The sequence below is a fragment of the Muntiacus reevesi genome, chromosome 11, assembly GCF_963930625.1.
Source record: "Muntiacus reevesi chromosome 11, mMunRee1.1, whole genome shotgun sequence".
Lineage (NCBI taxonomy): Eukaryota > Metazoa > Chordata > Mammalia > Artiodactyla > Cervidae > Muntiacus > Muntiacus reevesi.
The window spans coordinates 4,704,654-4,727,352 of NC_089259.1; the positions used below are offsets into that span (position 1 = coordinate 4,704,654).

At 37.5% G+C, this 22,699-nt stretch overlaps 1 protein-coding gene across 1 annotated transcript in view; it reads right to left on the reverse strand.

Moving 5' to 3' along the window:
* The window catches only part of PCDH17 (protocadherin 17), a 110,972-nt gene extending 89,330 nt beyond the window's left edge, over positions 1–21,642 (reverse strand). The window contains exon 1 of the mRNA XM_065902251.1: positions 18,896–21,642. Within this exon, the coding sequence (XP_065758323.1) occupies positions 18,896–21,466 (2,571 nt within the window). The 5' untranslated portion in view covers positions 21,467–21,642. The remainder of the gene's footprint in view (positions 1–18,895) is intronic.
* Positions 21,643–22,699: the final 1,057 nt, after the last annotated feature.

The following is a 22,699-nucleotide window of genomic DNA, read 5'->3' on the forward strand; positions in this document are numbered from 1 at the left end:
ATGTTCATAATTGGCCAAGAATTCCAACATTTACATGAAAATACATCATGGACATAGAAAGATACCTATGCTATATTTATACAAATTTGAGTAAAAAGCAGCTTTAATATACTGTTTTGAATATATCAGATTTTAAAATTGAAATACAGCTCCCCACAATATTATACAGTATATACTGCTTGTTGTAAAATCTAGTTGTGTGTGTGTGTGTGTGTGCGCATATATGTGTGTCTGTATGTCATGTATTGCGCATCCCAGCAGGGACTGGTACAACAACTCAAAATTAAACATATTAATATTTCTTTGGTAAAAATATCTTTGTTAACACTAAGTGGGATAAATAAAAATTAAAAATAACCTTAAATCATTTCAGGGCTGAGTTCTCTAGATTTTATAATTAGAGAAGGGGCTGTGGATCTAAACCAAACAGCCACCTCTGAGTCCTAATTTATAAGCAATTATAACTTTTAAAATCCAAATTTATCTTCAGTCTACAAGTGTATAGTGAATTCTAACTATATATCAGACACTTTTAGGTATGGCTTATTCAGCAGAATTTTTACAATAAGTAAGAATTCCTCTTAAAATTAGGGAAATATATAGGCACTTAATATAAAAAAATTGACAAAAGAAACCCAAAGACACATAAACTGAAAAATAAATTGAAATTACTTTAATTGAAAAACTGAATTTTTGCATATCAGGGTTTTGTAATAGTTGTTGTTCCCAAGAGTAAACTGTCTTCTTATGGAAACTAGTGACTTGCTAAAAATCAAACAGGAAGGGAGTAGCTTTTCCTGTGGTCAAATGTAGTCCCTGGAGGCTGACTACAAATTCCCAGTTTGATGATCAGTTCAGTCGCTCAGTCTTGTCTGACTCTTTAAGACCCTATGGACCACAGCATATCAGGCCTCCCTGTCCATCACTAACTCCCGGAATTTACCCAAATTCATGTCTATTGAGTCAGTGATGCCATCCAACCATCTCATCCTCTGTTGTCCCCTTCTCCTCCTGCCTTCAATCTTTCCCAGCATCAGGGTCTTTTCCAATGAGTCAGTTCTTCACATCAGGTGGCCAAAGTATTGGAGTTTCAGCTTCAACATCAGTCCTTCTAATGAATATTCAGGACTCATTTCCTTTAGGATGGACTGGTTGGATTTCCTTGCAGTCCAAGGGACACTCAAGAGTCTTCAATACCACAGTTCAGAAGCATCAAGTCTAGAATAGTTGAAATCCAAAAGGCACTTGACCAGCAGTGACTGGGTCTTAACTACACAGATATAGAGGCACAGTCTCAATGGAGCCACTTATTTTTTAATATGTCACACACAAAAAATTAATGGTCCAAAGATTTTATTATTCAATATGTATTTACATATCCATTGTCCTTGAAGAATTTTTCTTTATAAGTTACCTAATTCTACATGGGATTTTTGGTTGGTGTTTGCATAGTTATTTTATTAAAACGTATAATTATTCTTGAAACTTTATTTAAAGTCATTATCTGAATATTTTCTGGGTATGCCAAATCTTCTGGACAAATATTCTCTAGTTTACTTGCAAACACTTGGCTTTTCAGAAAAATCTGTTTTCAGACCTGTGCCAATTGATATGGAAATTATCTTTTAATATCTTTGGTCAAGAAGGATAGTTAGGTGCCTTTCCTTGCAAAAATAGAGATTTTCCTTTTTTCCAAGCAATTTTGATTATTTTTAGAGCTCTAAGAATTTTTTAAGAAAATTTTTAAAGATCACTTTCATTTACAGTGAAAATCACTTTCATTTACACTTTCATTTACTGCACTATTCCCCATCTTGTATAATACATCTTTGAGCAGCATCTCTTACACCCAACGGATTGTACTCCCACCCCTATCTTGCCCCCCTGCTCACTGGTAACTACTAGTTTGCCCTCTCTATCTACAAGTCTGCTTCTTTTTTTTGTTATATTCACTAGTTTGCTATATTTGTAAGATTTTACATATAAGTACTATCATACAGTGTTTATATTTCTCTGACTTATTTAATTTAGCATAATGCCTTCCAAGTTCACCATGTTGCTGCAAATTGTAAAATTTCATTCATTTTTATGGCTAAATCATATTCCATTGTGTATATATATATAATACATGTTACACATCTTTATTCATTTATATGTCGATTGACACTTAGGTTGCTTTTATATCTTGGCAATTTTAAATAATGCTGCTATGACCTATGAACACTGGGGTGTATATATATTTTCAAATTAGTGTTGCTGTTTTCTTTCTTTTTTTTTTTTTTGCAGATATATATCCAGGGGTGGAATTGCTAGGCCATACAGTAGTTCTAGTCTGTTTTTTGTGAACCCTCCATACTGCCTTTCATAGTGGCTTCACCAGTTTACATTCATTCATATCCACAGTGTACAGGGTCCCCTTTTCTCCACGTTCTTGCAAACATGTTATTTGTGTGTGTGTGTGTGTGTTTTTTTTTTTTTATGGCAACCATTCTGACAGCTGTGAGGTGAGGGGTTTTGATTTGCCTTTCCTTGATGATTAGCAATGTTAAGAATATTATGTCTCTTTATTTCTGGTCCATTAGACACATTTTTTTTTTTTTACAAATATAATATGCAAAGTAGATACATTTCCCAAGAGAGACAAAAAGCAGAAGAATTGTTCTACTCACTGATAGTCTGTTTCTTTTTTCCTACTTTATGAAATAGGGAATTGGGTGATCACATATAGTTTGAGAAATAGGTTTTTCCTCTTTCTGAAGGAGCATGAGTTTATTATTCAAGCAGAGTCAGGTAGTTTATAAAAGCCATGCACTTAATATAAAAAAAAGACAAAGTATAAAATTCTTCCTAGTCTAATTTGATTTAAGGATCTTGATACTTATTTCTTGAGAGGACAGAAGGTCACAAATATGAAATGGTGCATCTAGTAGCATGGTGCATAAACAGCTCAAACTGAAAGCATAATAATAAGTTCTCCATCTATTATTACAGAACCAATAAATAAGCAAAATGAAAATCATGACACATTATTACATTACTCTGTATTGCCTCTATTCATTAAAAAAAAAGATGAGTGCAATTGAAATAATTTTACATGTCAAATGACATGCAAGACCTTGCAACTGAGATGATGCTAAAGGGGATATTTGTAAAGGGCAGAAACATTATCATATATGGTATATATCAAGACTATGATAAAAGTATGAGAAATCAGAGCAATAGTTGCTTCACACCAAAGTGGTAGTAGCATAGTATCTAAAACATTTACATCATTCACCTGCACCGTGTGTTTTCTAAGAGAAGTCAATTAAAAAAAAAAAAAAAACCAATCAAAAAAGCTTCAGAGAAACCCTTCCCTGTCAATGAACCCTTAATGGATTCTTTTTCAGTTTCCATGTCGATTTAATATACTAGATTACATTAACAGTGCTGGCTTGTAAATAAGGAAGATCTGAATCCTATTAATGGAACTATGCTGCCAAAATAATCAGCTTCATACTTAACAAGTTTCCAAGTATTTGGAAAAGCTGCGAAATGGGATTATAAGGTTAAGCTTTGTACATCTGGCTCATCACTATATAAATATTTCAGAAATTTGATCTCATAGGCTGAAGAAACACCTGTTTAATCATGATTCTTTTCCAAGTTACATGAACTTCAGTGAACAGAGCAATACACAAACACTGACAAGAAATCATGATCAATTTACATAATTATTTCTTCTGTTAGGCATGTAATTTTATTACATTTCACTCTTCTGAGTGAAGTGTAAGAAATATTTTAGGAGGGTTCTGTAGCGTCATATTTATGTTGGCATAAGGGGCTTGAGGAGTGCCAAATTTTTTTTAAATTAAGGATAATCACCTGTAATACTAAATATTGTTTTTCATATGTCATGGTAGGTAATTTCAGTGTAATTGGATGTTGTAACTATAAATTAGTGTAATATAGATCTGGAGAATAATTAATGAGAAGTAGGAGTTTGTGAATAAAGTAACATAAAAAGTTTGCCAGTCCTTTCAGTTAATGGAAACCTTAATAAAGTTGAACATTAGTTGCTTTAACCAGATCCAGAATTAAATAACTTTGCTGATGCTATTGTCAAATACACACCAGCCCATTAAGCCTGAGTTTATTTTTTGAAATTTTGTTCAAAAAGGTAATTGAGTTAAAAATGTACTGCGTATGGTTCTGATCAAATTAACTTCAAATATCCAACTTGAAAACATAGACTTTGGAACTATGATCCAAAATGGCAGCTAAAGGTCAATGAATCAAATTTCCAATTATATTTCCTGGGAGCAGATGGGTGCAATAAAACCTAATGATTGAATTTTAAATGCTTTCATGCACCTTTTATCTATTTCCCAACATGTTGATTCTACCTTAATGCTCTAACAAGATAATAGGTTTACTACAATTAACCAACTGAAATGATATCTCCATTTTCCAATTATTTATATCATATTACCTGGGGATACTGAATTAGAGCCCTTTCCTTTTCCAACCCCTAGTACCTTTGCATCCCACACTTCCACCAAAGAAAACCCAACCTATAATATCATTAAATAACAGATGTGTCCTTGGAGATTAAATTTCTCTAGTGAGATGGTGACTATTTAAATAAAGCAGTTCACTGAAGCTTAACAGGAAATTTCAAATGAAAATAACTTTAAAGAATTTGTTGACAAAGTTTAACTATAAATTCCCTTTCCTTATGTTAGGAACTGATATGTTAGTCTATTTCTCTGACTTGCATAGTCATAAATAAATAAAGAAGATTTATCAAGAGGTAAAAAGCTAAGCTTTCTATTTTCAGGAGTGGCAGATGGAGAATCCTTTCTCTACTATATCTCAATAGAGCACACTCTTGCCTGAAGAACAAAATGAGGGAGTCATGTGGAGAGGTTCATTTTATCATTTTTATATAAAAAGAATATCAACACTTTACTTCTTAAAAATATACACTCAAGTCTAGATTAAAGGAAATAAGAAGCTTTTTAGTTTTAACTAAATAAATGTATTTTGTCTATTAGGTGCTAATAATGCCAAACATAGTACTTTGAATCCAACCCATCTGAAATTCAACATACCCCTGTACAACTCCACTATGTGAAATCAACTACATGATTTTAAGCCCAAATGTACATATGGTCAGCTTTCCATATCCTCAGGTCACACATCCCCAGATTCAACCAATCTCAAACAAAAAGCATTTGGGGGGAAAAAATTCCAGAAAGTTCCAAAAAGCAAAACCTGAATTTGCTGTAAGTTGCAACTATTAACTTAGCATTTACATTATATTTACAACTATTTGCATAGCGTTTGCATTGCCTTTGGTATTGTGAGTAATCTAGAGATAATTTAAAGTACATGGAAGGATATGTGTAGGCTACATGTAATTACTATACCATTTATATATGGGACTTGAGCATCTTTAGATTTTGGAATTCAGGGTGTCCTAGAATACATCCCCCACAGATACTGATGGGCAACTGCACAGTTAAGTACTCATTTGGTGAGAAATACCACCATGGTCTCAATCGACCTATATACATATATATATATATTTTCTTTTAAATATATATACATATTTTAAAATATTTAAGTTATACATAAAAGTAGAAGGTTCTTAAGTTATTAAGAACATAAAAATATATTTTCTGAATGGATATCACAGGAAAGATATCAGAGGACAAAGATAAGAAGAAAAGAATTAGAACAGATCAGTATAAAATATAAACAATAATTTCTTTCCATTTGCTTCACTCAAATTATGTGTTTTGATGATACTTTTCAGTTATTTAAACAACTTTTTGAGAAATTTAAACAGATGACACATGTGTTTAGATTATTTGGTTTTATGTGAAAAGAAATTAAACTCATGAAAACTAGTACTTTTGCAAAACATTCACATTCTACCAACATTATTTGGAAGTCACCTTTCCAGAAGATTTCTCACCTGTATTCTTAAAAAAAAAAAAAAATGTATGATAGTTCAAGAATAAGCACATTATGGAAAGAAGTAAAATTCAGACAGATTATGAAATGTTAATATTTCAGGTCCAGCTTGGGTCCACTGTGTAGGGGAATGTCTGTCGTGGATACACGGGCCTTTGGTATCTAGTAGTGCCATGAATCAAGACCCAGCCTGACTGTTCATCTGGGCAGAACAGCACTGACTGTTGATGGGCCTTCTTCCCCCCAAATAACAAATATTCCAGGGTGAATTTATAGATGGACTTGAACTATAATGTTTATATAATTGTGAATATAAATATCCCCATTGAGAACTTATTATTTATAGGCTAATCAATGTAATATTTGACACTGTTAGTTCACTCTTTATGAAAGTCTTTTGTGTTTTCATAAATGGTAGTTGACAATGAATTCTGAACTTCCTAAACTTATATCTCTATGCTCCTTTCCATTGTTTTTTTCCAGCATTTTGAATCTCGACTCTTCTGTCAAATGAGGAAAATTAAATTTGTAATATGGTGTGAAAGCTCATTCTGCTTGAAGCCTTTATTTCACCAAGCCTCCTTATTGTTTGACCTGAATTTTGCCATCAAAATTTAAAATTCAGATAAATAGCAATTAAGTTCTGTAATAGTTTAAAAGCAATGTGTGTATGCATGTGTGCATTTAGTCTGTCTGACTCTTTGCAGCCCTACAGACTGTAACCTGCCAGGCTCTTCTGTCCATGGATTTTCCAGGTAAGTATAGTGGGATGGGTTGCCATTTCCTATTCTAGGGTATCTTCCCAAGGTAGGGATTAAACCTGAATCTCTTGCATCCCCTGCACTGGCAGTAAAGTATTTCAATTAAGAGTTCTTTAAAATATTTCATGACTTACTCTTGAATTAATGATTATGGCTTGAACTACTCTGAAGAGTGTGGATAAATTTTAAACAAGAGCACTGAGATGGGAAAATATTGTTTACTTGAATGTGTAGTTTATGTTTCCCCAATATGTGAACTTAAGTATCATATCACCTACATATGGTAGATTCTGAAATTTTAAGAAAAGTTTTGTAAATTGGATTATTATTACTACATGAATTTGATAACTGCCCATAGTGATTTTCTTCTCCCATTTATAAATGGCAAATGGCTGGTATGAAAATGATTAACTCATAAAATTAGATGTCAATAAATACAAATAAATTTGATCAAAATTTACTAGTTACCATTTATCTATGATTTCATTTTATTAAAAGTTAATTTAGAAAATAAGTACATTTTATGGAGTCTCTATACATATAATTATGTTAAAATTAAAACATAGAAAAAAGGATCACATTAGTTTCTTTTTTTAGTCTTTATTGAGTTTATTTATTTGGTGTGGTACACAGGCTTAGCTGCTCAATAGTGTGCGGGACCTTAGTTTCTTAACTAGGGATAGAACCTGCATCCCCTACATTATAGCGTGGATTCTTCACCACTGTACTGCCAGGAAAATCTCTAGTTTCTTAGTTTACTACAGCTGTGGGGTTTTCAAAGCCTTAACATATATATCACATAACATCTGACATCTTTATAACATACAACATCTTAACATTTAACATCTAAATTGCATAGTTTCAATATTTTATAAACCATACCAAGTAATAGAACAAAAGAAAGACATTCTGACCAACACTGTTTCTGCTGATATGATGTAAATTAAAGATAACATATATACTATACATATTTATATTTATATATGCCTGTATTCTAAGTCACTTCAGTTGTGTCTGACTCTTTGCCCCTCTATGGACTGTAGTCCACCAGGCTCCTCTGTCCACGGGATTCTTTAGGCAAGGACACTGGAGTGTGTTGCCATGCCCTCCTCCAGGGATCTTCCCAACCCAGGGATTGAACTTTCATCTCTTAAGTCTCCTTCATTGGCAAGTGGGTTCTTTACTACTAGTGCCACCTGGGAAGTCCATATTTATGTATCTACACACATAAATATAAACATATTGTGGAAATTGTGAAACTTGACCACCTATTTTCTTTCCATAGACTGGCAATATTATCAATATAACTTGTAGAAATTTTCATCGCAGTTATTAAAAATGTAATAACTATGAATAAAATGATCAAATAAGCCACCTTCAAATACGTTATTTACCAACAGATCAATATTTCAACATGTTTCTGTAAACAACCTTATATTTAACCTTAATAACTTCTAGGTTTGAATCCAAGACCCGGCTCACATCTGATCAGTGATCATATGACATCACGTATAAGTCATATTTTAAGTGCCTACTATGTATTAAACTATGTTAGGGTCTGTCAACTACAGAGACAAACAAGATGGATGTGATCACTGTCTTCAACCATTCTCCTATCTAGACCACTCTGTGATAAATTAACTTTATGAATAAAGAGTTATAACACTGAACCAGAGATTCAAAGCTATTCAAACTTAATAACATTAGCTATTTTGTGTGTAAATCAACTAGGTCTTTATTAAGAATATAGTTTACACATCTCAGGACTTCCCTTGTGGCTCAGATAGTATAGAATCTTATTGCAATGCAGGGGACCAGGATTTGATCCCTGGGCAGGGAAGATCCCTTGGAGAAGGGAATAGCAACCCATTCCAGCCTTCTTGCCTGGAGAATGCTCTGGACAGAGACTGGTGGGCTACTATAGCCCATGGGGTTGCAGAGCCGGACATGACTGAGTGCCTAACAGTTTCACTTTACACATCATAATGAAAAGAAGGAATGAAAAGAAATTGTGGAGTGTTAAATCTCTTGTTAGCTATCCAGTCTCAATATTTTTATTGTGGCTCTTTAAAAATCTTATGCATTAAGTAGCTAGAGATGAAGCACAGAATTAAAATATTTCCATCAGCTTCTGCTGATTAGATATTATTTCATAGTTCAAAAGACTGCACTTTTCTTTTTGCCTGCTAGTCTAAGTCCTGCTTTTTCAACACTGCCAAATGGTCCTACTACCATTTACTTCAAACTTAACCCAGCAACAGAGTGTGATGGAAAATAATAACTACTTCTTTGCTGAGACGTTACATGTCAACTTTTCACCTAAGGCAAAATTTAATGGCTGACTTGTGAATCTTCATTTCTAGAGATTTATTATGGAAACACTGACATAACCTTTAACCAGAGCAAACAGAGCCACTCTAATAAGCAGGCAACACCAAAACTAAAAATGCACAAGGAACAGAAAGATCCTGGCAGGAATTAATCTGCCATTTTCACACATCTGCCCAAGGGAAGCATTGTAATTGCAAAAATTTACTCTAAGACTGCTGAGACTCATAGTAATTATGTTTCTTTCTTTTTTTTTTTTTTTAATAGAAATAGCCACAGGTGGTAACAAATTGGGTTTTGAAACTGGGAACTGGGCATGCATTCTAACCCAAATTACTATGTAATTGTCTCGATTATAAAAAAAAAAAAATCATGGAAAACCTATTGCTCAAAATCAGAAAAAAAAAAAAAAAGTCTCTTTAAATGTATTCCCTGTCTGGTTTCTCCCAGTTTAGTCATTCTGCTTCATTTGTTGGTATTGGCACAGCTGACGTGAGGGCCACACTGCAGAATAGGCATTTGTCAGTAACCTTATCTTGACTGGGAGTGGGATTTGTTTACTAAGATAATTCCCTTATTTTCTGCCTTATTATCATCTAATAATAAATACTAGCCTTCCTAGAAGGTCAGGATCTGGAAATTTATCTAATGGTTACTATCCATGCATCTGCCAACATTTAAAGTATCAGGTTATAAACTTTTTTTTTCAATCTATGTATTGTATCAAAATATTTCCTATTTTTCAAATAATATCTTCTCTTAATAAAATGTCTTTATCCTACATTTATATTCATGCATTAGCACCAATATATTTTCATTACTCCTAAAATTACAAACGCACTCTATGCCTATGCCATGCCAAGTAAGAGTCACCTATATCTCCAAACATTTCTCATTAATCAGAAATTTCTGATTTAATCAATCAAGATTAAAGTAAGAGTAAGGGTTGGTTTAAAACAAAAAGAAAAAACACAATTCATTAATGTTACACAAGGCCATCCAAATAAACATAAAGCAATCAAGTGTCTTGCCTTAAAACTATGTGAAGGCAAGTTTGCACACAATCTTTAATTCTATCTTAATGGGAATGCTTGTAATGATAGATGGTTGATTTATCTTTCATTTTGTATGGTTTATATCTCCTCTTATTCATATTCTTAGTGCATTAAGTTGATTTGCGATAAACTATTTTTTTTTTTTTTTTTTTTTTAATATTATTTTATTAGTTGGAGGCCAATCACTTTACAACATTTCAGTGGGTTTTGTCATACATTGACATGAATCAGCCATATAGTTACACTATTTTAAAACAGATGCAAAACTGCCAAAGCAAAATAGAAATTTTGTGTCTTAGGAAGACACAGTAATAGAAGTCACCAATATCGAGCAATTTCCTGGGTTTTTGCTGATAGAACTATTGAAATCAAAGCTAATTATTTTTCAAGTTGCCCAGAAATTTTTATTTATTTGCATCAGTAAAAGTGCATTTTGGTAACCTCATACTATGGATGGATAATCCTTCTCGTGGCAATTATAAGTGAGTTGTTTACATATATATGTCAGTTTTGCATATTTAGTTGCTCTGGTGTGGAAAAATAGCAAACATCTATCAAACATTCAGTCCTAAAATCATCTCAGTATATTCTGTTAAAATATGCTGTGTGCAAAATAAAATGAAGATCTTTTAGCAAAGGTTTTTACATGGGAATCTGTGAAAATAAAAGGAATAATATATCGTAAGTATGAAAACTATAGCTTTGCGTCTTAAAACTGATACAAATGTTTGTACTGCACATAAATAAACATTAAAAATTGTTCTAAGACATTGATTGTCTAAAATTGTATTCTAAAAATAAAAATGAAATTTTGACCTTGTGTACATTTCTTTCCTATAATAAAATAATTGTGATTCTGCTTTATAAAAGCTATCAAAATTTGGGATATATATATATATTTTGAGTTTTACTGAATTGGAGGACATGAAAATTCTAGGTATAAGTATAATTCAGTCATTGCTTAACAATGATTACTGATTCAGGTAGAAATATTGTAAAAGTATACCAGTTGATGACTTATGCTTAAATTACATTTTTAAAGTTACCACCAAGTGAAGCTTAAGAAAATATACCTAAGCACCACAGTTGCTGGAAAGAAATTAGTTGAGTCACGTAAGTTAAACCTATCACTTAAAAATATATATGCCATCAAAATAGCATTAGAAAAGTTGAGAATATAGTCACTATCCATATTATATATATCCATATTAATATAATTTACAAACATGTATCCAGTGTTTCTTGAAAACAGCATATATCTAAAAATGATTATGAATATATAGCTTTGAAAACATGAAATAGAGCTTTAATGTTCATACTTTCATATTCTACAAAGGCTGCTTCTAGTTGATAAAAGAAGTAAACAAGAAATTTTCCTTTAAATGGCCCCTTTAATATGTTTCACTAATTAAAAATCAATCAAAAATATTACAAACCTAAAAAATAAATATTTTTCTTACAGTGTGTATTCTACCAAACAAAAGTTTACAAGATAATAGCAGTCGTTACCTTGCCTGTTTTTCATTCAACACAAATATGGTTCATGACCATTTCCGAGAATAGAAATATAAATAAAAGAACTCAAATCTTTAAATATTTCATAATGTATGAAATAAAATGCATTTCTTATACCATTAAATTATTTTAATATATTCCATTCTCCTAATCAGAACAAAGTCTATTTATGTAGATTAGTTACATCTAAAGTCTAATTTATCCAACCTGTATTTATCCTTTGATCACAAAGCTTGTTAACTTAAATGGTCTTTTATTGTTATGATTCATTTTCCCATAATTATGCTGTTTAACTGCCTTATTTTTTGAATAAATATATGCAAACGTGCCAATCATATTTAGCATAGTTATGCTAGATGCTCAATGAACTGTAAGAGTCATTTCACTACAATAAAACTCCTTGGAATAGATCCAGGGCAGAGACTACAAACACCAGTAATCAGAATGTCACTAGGATCAGAACAGACAAACAGAAGTGTGTCACATGTATATCCATAGATTCTCTCAAACACTGTCTGAAACCAATTTTACAGTCTATCACTGGAAGAACACAGTGCACAAGAGTGAAAAATGCCACCCACACTCCACAACTTTGCATCTGTATTTTGTTACATCTTTTTTTTTTTTGCTTTACCTTAAAAATATTGAATTTATACTTCTGCAGTAGCAAGGAAGCAAGAACAGGCTTCTGCTTAGTCACAGGACAGAATGTTGATGCCATTAAGAACTTCTTTATTATAAGATAATTTATTTCAGGAGACCAAAGGATAGCAATAAATCACTGTCAAAGCTAGTGGTGAAAGCTATGACTAACTGTAAAATACTGTGTGCCTTTGAAGTGAATTCTTGTCAACATCTCCTTTGCTAAAACAGGTTGACAATAGGTTAGTGTAGGTCCAATGAAGATTTAAAAGTGTTTTGTAGATGAGTGTCAGAAGTGAACACTATTTTCAAATTGATAGGCAAGATGACCATTATGTTACTCTCTAACAAATAGACAGTCATTGGTTGAAGGAATTCAATAGAAAAAAAAAAAAAAAAAACACCCTCTCCCTAATGACTCTACTAAAAGATGGCTTTAAGATAACGCCCAGTGGGATTTATTAAACAGAAGAATCACTGAGGGGAATACATTCTGAAGCAATGACTAAAATCACAATTAGCAGGTGCATTTGTAAGAATTTACCCACTATTGAGTGTATTGCAAGACTTCTCAGCATAGGGGAGTTAAGTTTCACTTCCTGACTGGCGTGAGACCAGTTCCAGAGGCTTCACCTTCCCCCTCTGGTTTCATCAGCAGGCTCCCAGCATACACTCTCACAGTGCCTCTAGACACCCCACCGCACTACCTGAAGACTCAGAAAACTTGGGTCTCCGCATTGCAGGCAGATTCTTCACCATCTGAGCTCCCAAGGAAGCCCCAATCTCCATAAACTCCAACCTACTGTCCACTGAAAGCCAGTTATTCCTGAACTACTCTGGAATAACTGCCTCTATTTTAAGGAACTTCAAAATGTTTGAAGCTTTAAACAGTGAGATTATCAAGTTTAAAAATATTTTCAAGGAAAAAGAAAGGTTTGAGTTCATCCTAGAAAAGAAAACTACCTTTGAAATAAAAAAGTATAAAAATGGGCTAATATTTGTGCTTGACCTTTTATGTACATTATACTAAAAATGTAAGGACATATACACATGTATATGCATACATTAATTTGGCCAGGAAGTTTGATTGTTTACATTTTCATAAATATGGGCAGAGCCAGCCTTCACTGAATTAAGTCATGTAAACCTTTATTAACCTTAATTTTTAAAAATATTTTCTTAATTTACATCTCTTACTTATATAGATGTATTTCTACCGCATTTATTACATAAGCAGTACTAACAGTGAAAAATTTGAAACCTGACAATAGTAGTGAAACATGATAAAGCATAAATATTATCCTTTTCAATAATATTAAATATTTATCTACAGATTTAAATATGTATACTTCTTAGTCTTTTAAGAGATAATATTTGGGATTATTTTAAAACTAACATTTATTTTAACCTCATATATAAATGTGTATCTATGTGCCATAAAAAAGTGAATAAAATATATTATAAGAGCAACTTTATAAAGCAAAGATTTTAGAAAATATGTTCTTATTTTATTTTTTGAGTGTGACTTGATCAATATAGTTATAGGCAACAGGTAATGCTTTAGAACATGTAAATTTATTTTCTTGACTAAAAATACGTTCAAGCAGTTGGAATAGGAATTTTATTTAGCATGCTTTTCTATAGCCTTCTATATTTCATGATTGCACACAGCCTTAAATAACAAGATGCCAAGAATAAAATCCTCCATGCAGATTTCTATATAATAGTATTTATTGATATTACAAAATTCACTCATAGAATTCAAGAAAAATTGTAGAAGTCACTCAAAGAACTTAAGTAAAATTAAAAATCATCTTACTGTTACATTTTAAAAGACTGATAAAGATGTAAGAATAAGACCTTAAAGATAATAAAGTACCATCTAGCTAATATTTTGAAAATTTTCTTGAAAACTAAGAAATAATTGTTAACGAAACTATTACCTCATGAGCAGTTAGATCAGCTGATACTAAAAGTGAGTCTCAGGGTTCTAGTTCATAATAGTAAAAATGTTATGACTTTTGTTTTTTTATTTATTGTAAAATAGAGAAATGCACAGAGATTTACACTGCAGCTGAGGCTTTCAAAAGCACACGCAAAACGAAGAATAAAAATAATAACATATTAAGAATGATAATAATTTGAATTTTAAACTCGTCTCCAAAGAAACTCAAACTGCTGAGTATCCACCTTAACTGCTGAGTATCTTTTACAGTTCATCCCTACTTTATTCGTACTGTTTTTAATATATAGTAAAAACAGGAAGCCAGTTTCCCTGGTGGCTCAGATGGTAAAGAATCTGCCTATAATGCAGGAGACCCAGGTTCAAATTTGGTTTGGGAAGATCCCCTGGAGAAGGGAATGGAAACCCGCTCCAGTATTCTTGCCTGGAGAATTCCATGGACAGAGGAGCCTGGTGAGCTATAATCCATGGGGTTGCAGAGTCGGACATGAGTGAGCGACTAACACTTCAACTTCAAAAACAGAAAGATATGTTTTATGATTGTGTATTCACATGAATTTGAAATAGAAATTAAACCTATCTTTTAAAAAACGTTAAAAAATGCAATTGGACAAGATAATTCTAGAGGCATTCAGTAAGATAGCGATATTCCCTTCCTACTCAGCCCATCACAAACCCTAGAAGTAGAGACGTATATCGAGTTTATGGAAATAAGTGCATTTACCCAATAAAACTGTTTCATCTTGGAATAACACTGAAAAAGATTCTTTAAAATCATGAATGAAAAAATAGTTATTCACATACTTTGTGCTTGTTACTGAAATGCCTACCATACCAGAGTATGAAGTTGTGAAAATCGAGGTCTTAGAACTCATCCGGGCCCCAAGCCAAAAATCTCTTATATTAGAGAAGTAGGAACAAGACAGCCAATGGTTAATGTTGCTAGGAAAGATGTATTTTGTCTTTCACCCTTTCATTCTAAGATACTGAGTTTATTGTCTACATTATGATACTAGAGTCCTCTATGCCTCAATCTCATTTTTATATATTTGGATTGACTGAAGGTATTTTCATATATTTAATTCACTTTTATTGAAAAGGCCATCCAGGTATATCAAAAGGATTTCCTCTTCCAGGATAAAAAGTCTAAAGTCAACCAGAATGTGAATCTTTTAAAATTGAACTGTAAAACACTGTGTAAGAATGTATTCCTTTCAAAAATTTATTTTAGTATATCTTATTCTGTTGGCTCAACATATTTTCTCCTATGACAGCATATTAAGATGACTACATTTTAGGTGCTATCAAAAAAAAAAAACAAAAAACTGAAAACACAGATGTTCAAACAAAACTGGAAATTCTCCCACCAGTGAGAAGTCCCCAGCCTGCTCCCTCTTGCAACCAGGACATCATTGAAAATACCTGTGGAAAATTTACCTGGCTACCTAATAAATAATTCTTGATAAGTCACCTTTAGCAGTAACTCGTGACAATTAATAATGACTTCCACTTGATTTTAGATTCTCATACTAAACTATGAAATAATCCACATGAAAACTGCTCTGATGAAGAGTGTTTTTATAAATTTGTATAATAATCTATTTGTCTAACTGACCACAAAATCTGTATTCCTGTTTTCTTTCAAATTACTTTTGTGGCTTTAAAGTTAATAAGATATTTCATTACAATAGTATTGTATTATGACTCACACTACTGAGGATGTTTTAATCACTAGTCAATTGTTTGAACACTTTATAGACTGACTTTACATGGGCTAAGAAACTTGAAGAAAATCTGCAATAAAATACCTTTTCACAAACCACTGTTTTTACACCAGCTTACATGATTTTTCGGCATCTATTCTCAATAAAAATTCATGCTGAAAAATCTATAGATATTAATCTTAAAATTTTAGAGCCTGCAACTCACGCAAAATCTTTTGAGAAATTTTAATTTGAGTTGTACCATGAGTCTTATAAATCCCAAAGTTCCTAAATTTCATTTCACCACCCTTTAACAGTGTATCTCAAAACAGTATGATTTTTTTTTTTTCATTTCATCAATAGAAATGCACTGAGCATATTCTAAACAACACCCAAGATGCTGGAAAATAAAGATAAACCAGACCCAATAGCTCCTAGTCCATCTGTATTCTGTGGATTAAAATTCTTCCTTCAGAAATACACGGGTTTAATAGTATGTTTCCTCACAGACTCTGTTAAATAAACACACACTAATAAATGAACTTGAAACAAGAATATGGGATGCCTGAACACTTTAATTTGAGCATGTCACTTCAGCATAAAGTGGTTGCAGCACATTAGTTTAAAAAAGAAAGAAAAAAAGCAAGGTCACTGTACTCAATTTACTCTGTTCCCCATAATAGGCACTGAGAAAAACCTGACACACTTAATAGGAAATTAACATATTAGGAACTTAAAAGACTGCAAAAACTCAGTAGAAAACAAAAGAGCCTGTTTTAACATTTTATATTGAGGATATTCCCAGGGTAGAAGCAATATGGGCAACTGAGCCAGGTTGGAAACCATTTCAAGAGCTTAAACTTATCCTGTGCCTTATATGTCATGAAGTAAGATTCTGGAAGAAAGGGAATAGCAGGAAAACAAGGAAGTTTGCCTCCTTTGTTCTCTGTTCAAACTCTCTGTCCCCAGCCTTGTTTGACTCTGTGTGTGTGTGTGTGTGTGTGTGTGTGTGTGTGTGTGTGTGATTTGCTCTGGCTCAAGTTTTACTGCTAATGAGAGGAATCATCATCATCTGTCCCTCGGGCAATGGCCAGCTTCAAGAACAGTATGGTGTAAACACTGTACAGGGACCCCTGTCCAGCAAAACCTCCTGGGTACTTCCACCCAAGATTGCTCCTCACTAAACTGATCAGGAATCAGACTTGCTGAGGATCTCACTACACAAACTTCATTCTTATTGGACACTAAATAAGAATTCAACTCATAGTACTTGAAGTGGAAGATTACGCATTAACCCTCTGTGATATCTTTTTAACTGTCAATGGTAAAACTGTAAGAAAAGTATATAACAAGTGTATTTATAGAAATTATCAAAAATACCAGTTTTACATACAGACATTCATAGAAACTATAATTTTTCATGGGAGAAATTTCTTGTTCAGTTGTATAGAGATCTCCAAAAATCACGATTACTAGTGTATAATAAACACTGTAAAAAATGGGATTTAAAACTACAGTGGATACTTTAGTATTCAGTAGCGTTCAGTATGAGTCTGATTTATAAGGATATTAAAATATTATGACACTGCTTTGCTGAGTTTTACTATTTGTTACACTTCTGTTTAAAATGATAAGATTATGAAATTCTACTACCGTTTTATAATAATAAAAATGTTTTTAATGATAAAAAACATTACTGAGTCGAGTGTCACTAAAACGTATTTGTTTTTTCAAAGCACAAAATTCTGAGCAAATTGATTTCATTTGCCCCAAACTAACTTTCCTCCCAAAATGTCACTTTCAGTAAACTCAATTTCAAATTACAAGTATTGCTCATCCAGAGTAATCTTTAGCAACACACACTGATAAGCAAAAATTAAGTTTGTTTTTGTGATACAACTCCGTAGTAGATAAAGAAACTAGGTAGTAACTAAACACAGTACAGTCAACTGCTTTTGTTAGTCTAGTGCCCATGCTGGGTCAGTTAGGTTTTTTTCATATACCAATAATGTGAATCTACTATCTGATGTATATTAAATATCACTTAGATATACTGAAAATATGCAGTATGCAAACTAAATGCATCCTGGAATTCTTTTTTGTTACAGGTGCCTTTAGTGCAACTTTACCTCCTGTTTTCACAGCAGAGAATGAGACCGCCCCTCTAGTGTATCTGTTCATCTCTCAATGACCGTAAGGAAACAGATCAGGAAAATCACAGGACAAAATAAATAGAAACTTTTCATAGATATATACAAGTCATATCTAGAGCCTATACTTTTTCAAGTTTCTCAAAGATCTTCAGAGTATAATTCCCATTTCCAAGCTTATGCTACACTAATGCACTGTCTGCAGTTTCAGCTGAAGAATTAATAAGATTTGTGTCCTTTAGAATACTTTTCAAAGAGAAGCACTAATTTGGGGGGTGGTGGTAAAAACTGATATTGAGTCAGGCTCTGAAAATTCTGACTGGTTGTTGGTTGCTATGCTGTACTTAAGTAGTTCGCTTCTTTTAAAAAGTAGTTAACTACTTAATATTGGGGAATCCATTTCTGTCTTTTGCCATCATATTTTTTTTTAATGAAATACAAACATTTTAAGTGAATTAACTGAAAAAAAAAAAAAAGTTCTATTCTAGTAATCCTCTTTTGCGGAGAGAAATGCAGACCAGCAAAGTAAAATAAACTGTGAACACTGAACCCAGGTAACATCGTAAAACCTATAAAAAAAAATAAACGTTTAAAATGCAACAAAAGTAAGACATTTTACATCTTGTAGGTTTTCGACTATTCACATGGGAGGGGTTATGTGTAGAATATATTGGTCAGGCAGTGGCCAAAGTGGAAATCCTAGTAAGTGCCCCTCTCACAGCAGCTGGCAGTGTGGCTCGTCCTGTTTCAAAGGTTTCAGGACAGCTCCCCAAGCCAACAAGAAAGTGAAGTCCCTGTGACGCTAAAAGTCTCCTACCTGAATTATGGACATCCGCGTGGCTGGGGTCTCGCTCGCGTTAGTCCCTTGCCCGGTGAAGCTGGTGTGGCAGCCCGCGTGGCCCTGGGGAACAGTCAGGTTGTTGGAGGCCGGTTTGAGATACATCACCTCGGACCGCGGGGAGCTGAGCGGCAGGCGCGTCTGGTAGTCGAAGTACATGGGGGAGGTGGCCAGGGAGGGGCTGCTCACCACATTCATGACGTTCATGGCGTTCCTCTCCTCCACCTCGCTCTGCACCAGCATGATATCGTTTTTGTTGATCTTCTTCTTCTTGCCCTTGCCCCCGCCCAGCTGCGGGTGGCTGTACTCGGCGATGCGGCAGTTGTAAGTGCGAATCTCCTTGTTCTCGCGCTTGCACTTCACAGCGATGGTGATCATGGCCGCTAGGAGGATGATGGAGATGGTGCTCAGGGTCACGATGAGCGGCAGCGACATGTCCCAGTGGCGCTGCTCGCCGTTCACCCGAGGAACGCCCTCGGGCAAGGAGCCGCTCACCGAGCGGATGATGAGCTTGGCCACCGCGGACAGGGTGGGCTTGCCGTGGTCCGTCACCTTCACGACCAGCTCCACCACTGGCGTCACGTCTTCCCAGAAGGGGTGCAGCGTGCGGATCTCGCCGCTGGATGGGTCGATTTCAAACAGGTGGTCGTCGTTCCCGTCCACGATCTCGTAGGTGAGGCGCCCGCTCTCGCCGAAGTCGCTGTCGAGGGCGCGCACGGTGCTCACCAGGTAGCCCAGGCCGGCATTGCGCGGCACCTGCAGCTCGGCGGTGTCGTTCTGCAGCGTGGGCAGGACGATCACAGGAGCGTTGTCATTCACGTCTAGCACCGTCACCCTCACCGTGGCGTTGCTCTCCAAGTGCGCGGGCGCCCCGGAGTCCTTAGCAAGCACCTTGAACTCAAACGCCTTGGTCTGCTCATAGTTAAAGGAGCGCAGGGCGTAGATGGCCCCGTTGGTGGGGTTCACGGACACGTAGGTGTAGATGGACACGTCGCCGATGTGCGAGGGCAGGATGGAATAGGACACCGTGCCGTTTTGGCCCAGGTCGGGGTCCTGGGCCAGCACCGAGCCCAGATACTCTCCCGGGATATTGTTTTCATGCACCTGCAGCACGTAGAGCCCCTTCGTGAAGCGAGGCGGGTTGTCATTCTCGTCCAGAATCTTGACGGCGAACGACTTGGTGGAGTTGAGTGGAGGCGAACCCCCGTCCCGCGCCACGATCGTCACGTTGTACTCGTCCTGGGTCTCGCGGTCCAGCGGGCGGTCGGTCACCACCGTGAAGAAGTTGTCGTAGTTCTCCTCCAGCTTGAAGGGCACGGAGCCTCCCGGGCCGCCCAGGCCGCCGCCGCCGCCCGGCCCGCCTCCTCCCAGGACCCTGCACTGCAGCTGCCCGTTCTTGCCCGAGTCTCGGTCGGTGACCCGCACCAGGGCGATGACGGTGCCGGGCGGGGCCGCCTCGCTCAGCGCCCCCTGGCGCACGGAGACGAAACCGATGGACGGCGCGTTGTCATTGCGGTCGATGAGCTTGACCGTGACCTTGCAGTGGGCCGGGATGGGGTTGGGACCCAGGTCTCGGGCCTGCACGTCGATCTCCAGCATCCCGTTCTCCTCATAGTCCAGGTTGCCCTTGACCCGGATCAGGCCGGTCTTGGGGTCGATGGAGAAGAGCTCCCGCACGCGGTCGGGCACATAGCTGCTGAAAGAGTAGAGAACTTCGCCGTTGGGACCTTCGTCGGCGTCGGTGGCGTTCAGATCAATGACCACGGTGCCCAGTGGGGCGTTTTCGGGCAGCTCCACCAGGTAGGAGGGCGCCTCGAAGACGGGGCTGTTGTCGTTCGAGTCAATCACTTTCACGTTGATCTGCACGGTGGCGGAGCGCGGCGGCTCGCCGCCGTCCAGGGCGGTCAGCACCAGCGTGTGATGGTTCTGCTGCTCGCGGTCTAGCGCCTTTTGGATAACCAGCTCTGGGAACTTGGAGCCGTCGCCGCGGGACTTGACGTCCAGCGCGAACAGGCCGTGGTCGTCGCGCGTCAGCAGGTAGGTGCGGAGCCCGTTCTCGCCGGCGTCGGGGTCGTGCGCACTGGTGAGAGGGAAGCGGGTGCCCGGGGCCGCGTTCTCTGAGATGTCCATCTCAATCTGGTCCGAGGGGAAGGAGGGAGCGTTGTCGTTGATGTCCTGGATCTCTACCTTGATCATACAGATCTCCTTGTCATTGGCGAACACCTCGAGGGACAGCTGGCACTTGGCGTTGTGGCGGCACAGAGACTCGCGGTCAATGCGCTGCTTGGTGTAGAGGAGCCCGCTGTCCGCCTCCACGTCCAGCAGGTGCGGCGCCGAGTTCTCCAGCACCCGATAGCTGCTGGACTTGCTTCGCCCGCCACCACCGCCGCCTCGCTCTGCGGGCGGAAGCCCCGGCTGCAGTCGAGCATCTTTGCCGATGTTGCCGATCACCGTGCCGGCCCCTTGCTCCTCCGGCACTGAGTAGTTCAGGTTTTTGAGTGTAAGGGCAGGAGCCCATAGGAGGAAACAGCAACAGATGGAAAGGTACATCCCAGACCGGCGGGGTGTTGGCAGAAGCAGCCGGACTGGAGGGGCTAGCGGATGGGTGCGCGCCAGCTTGGGGCCCCGGGCGCAGCTTCCGCGCCCGACGCGAGCCACAAATCTCTGGATCCTCTCTTCCTTCCGCTCCCGGGATGCGGCACCCGGCGGTCTCTCCTTATTCCGCTCAAGTTCCCCGAACCTGTTGATCTACAGCATCCGCACTGGGCTGGGAGCAGCGGTGCAGCGGAGCTGCAGGGGCTCTGAACAAGGCGGAGGCTCCCTGCGGCTGGGGGCGAGCCCGGGGCTTTGTCTCTCCCTCCTGGACTTCGGGTGACTCAAACTTGAGCGATGAGCCCAGCGATAAGAAGGAAATCGCGTCTGGGGAGGGTGGTAATGAGCTGAAGAATCCGTAGCTTTTCCTCACTCCCGCTAGGGCGCTGCAAATCCACTCCGGCTTTTTGCCTCCGGAATACTCTTCACATCGAGTGGGGGAGGGAGCTGGGAGGTGTGTCTCTAGGCAGATCAGAAAGTGAAATCCTTACTTGTTTCTCTTCTCCAGTGATGAAATTGATGGGAATGAGGAACAACGAAGAGAGAGAGAGTCAGATATATTGAAGCTTCCCCGGAGCCTTGTGAAATGTCTGCTTGCTTCTCGGGTTGGTCTGTTTTCAGGCAGCGTTTTGCTGCATTTAGAGATCTAATCTTGCATTGGCGGCTGAGGCAGCGGTGGCGGCAGACTGCATCTCCAAGCCAAGGGTGTTTCTTTCTTTTTTTTTTTTCCCCCCTTCTCTCTCTCCGTTCCGAGCAGCCGAAGGGAGGGGAGGAAATGCAGCGCAAAGAACTAGTGTCCGGATTTGTAGTTTCCTCCCTCCACGAGGCTCCTCCCTCTCTTCCTCGGAAAAGGCTCTCCCCCAAGTCGAGGAAGCCACAGCCTGATCGGCGTTTGCGGTTTGAGTCTGTTGGGAGGGGGAAAATGTAGAGATGTATCTCCGCCTCTGTTGCTAGAACGCACTCTGATTTCTCTATGCTGAGCCAGTAGCCACCGCTACCATCCCATTCTCTGCCCGCGAGCAAGGACTTCTCTCCCTGCAGTTTAATTCCAGTTTGCTTTTCTTCCCAGGCGAAAGGAAATCAACAGGCAACTCATGGTTGGATGTGCAGATTTGAAGGGGGAGGGAGAGGCGGAATAAAAAGGAAGGGGGAGCCACCCTCCCAGTCCTCACACACACACTCTCCCTGTCT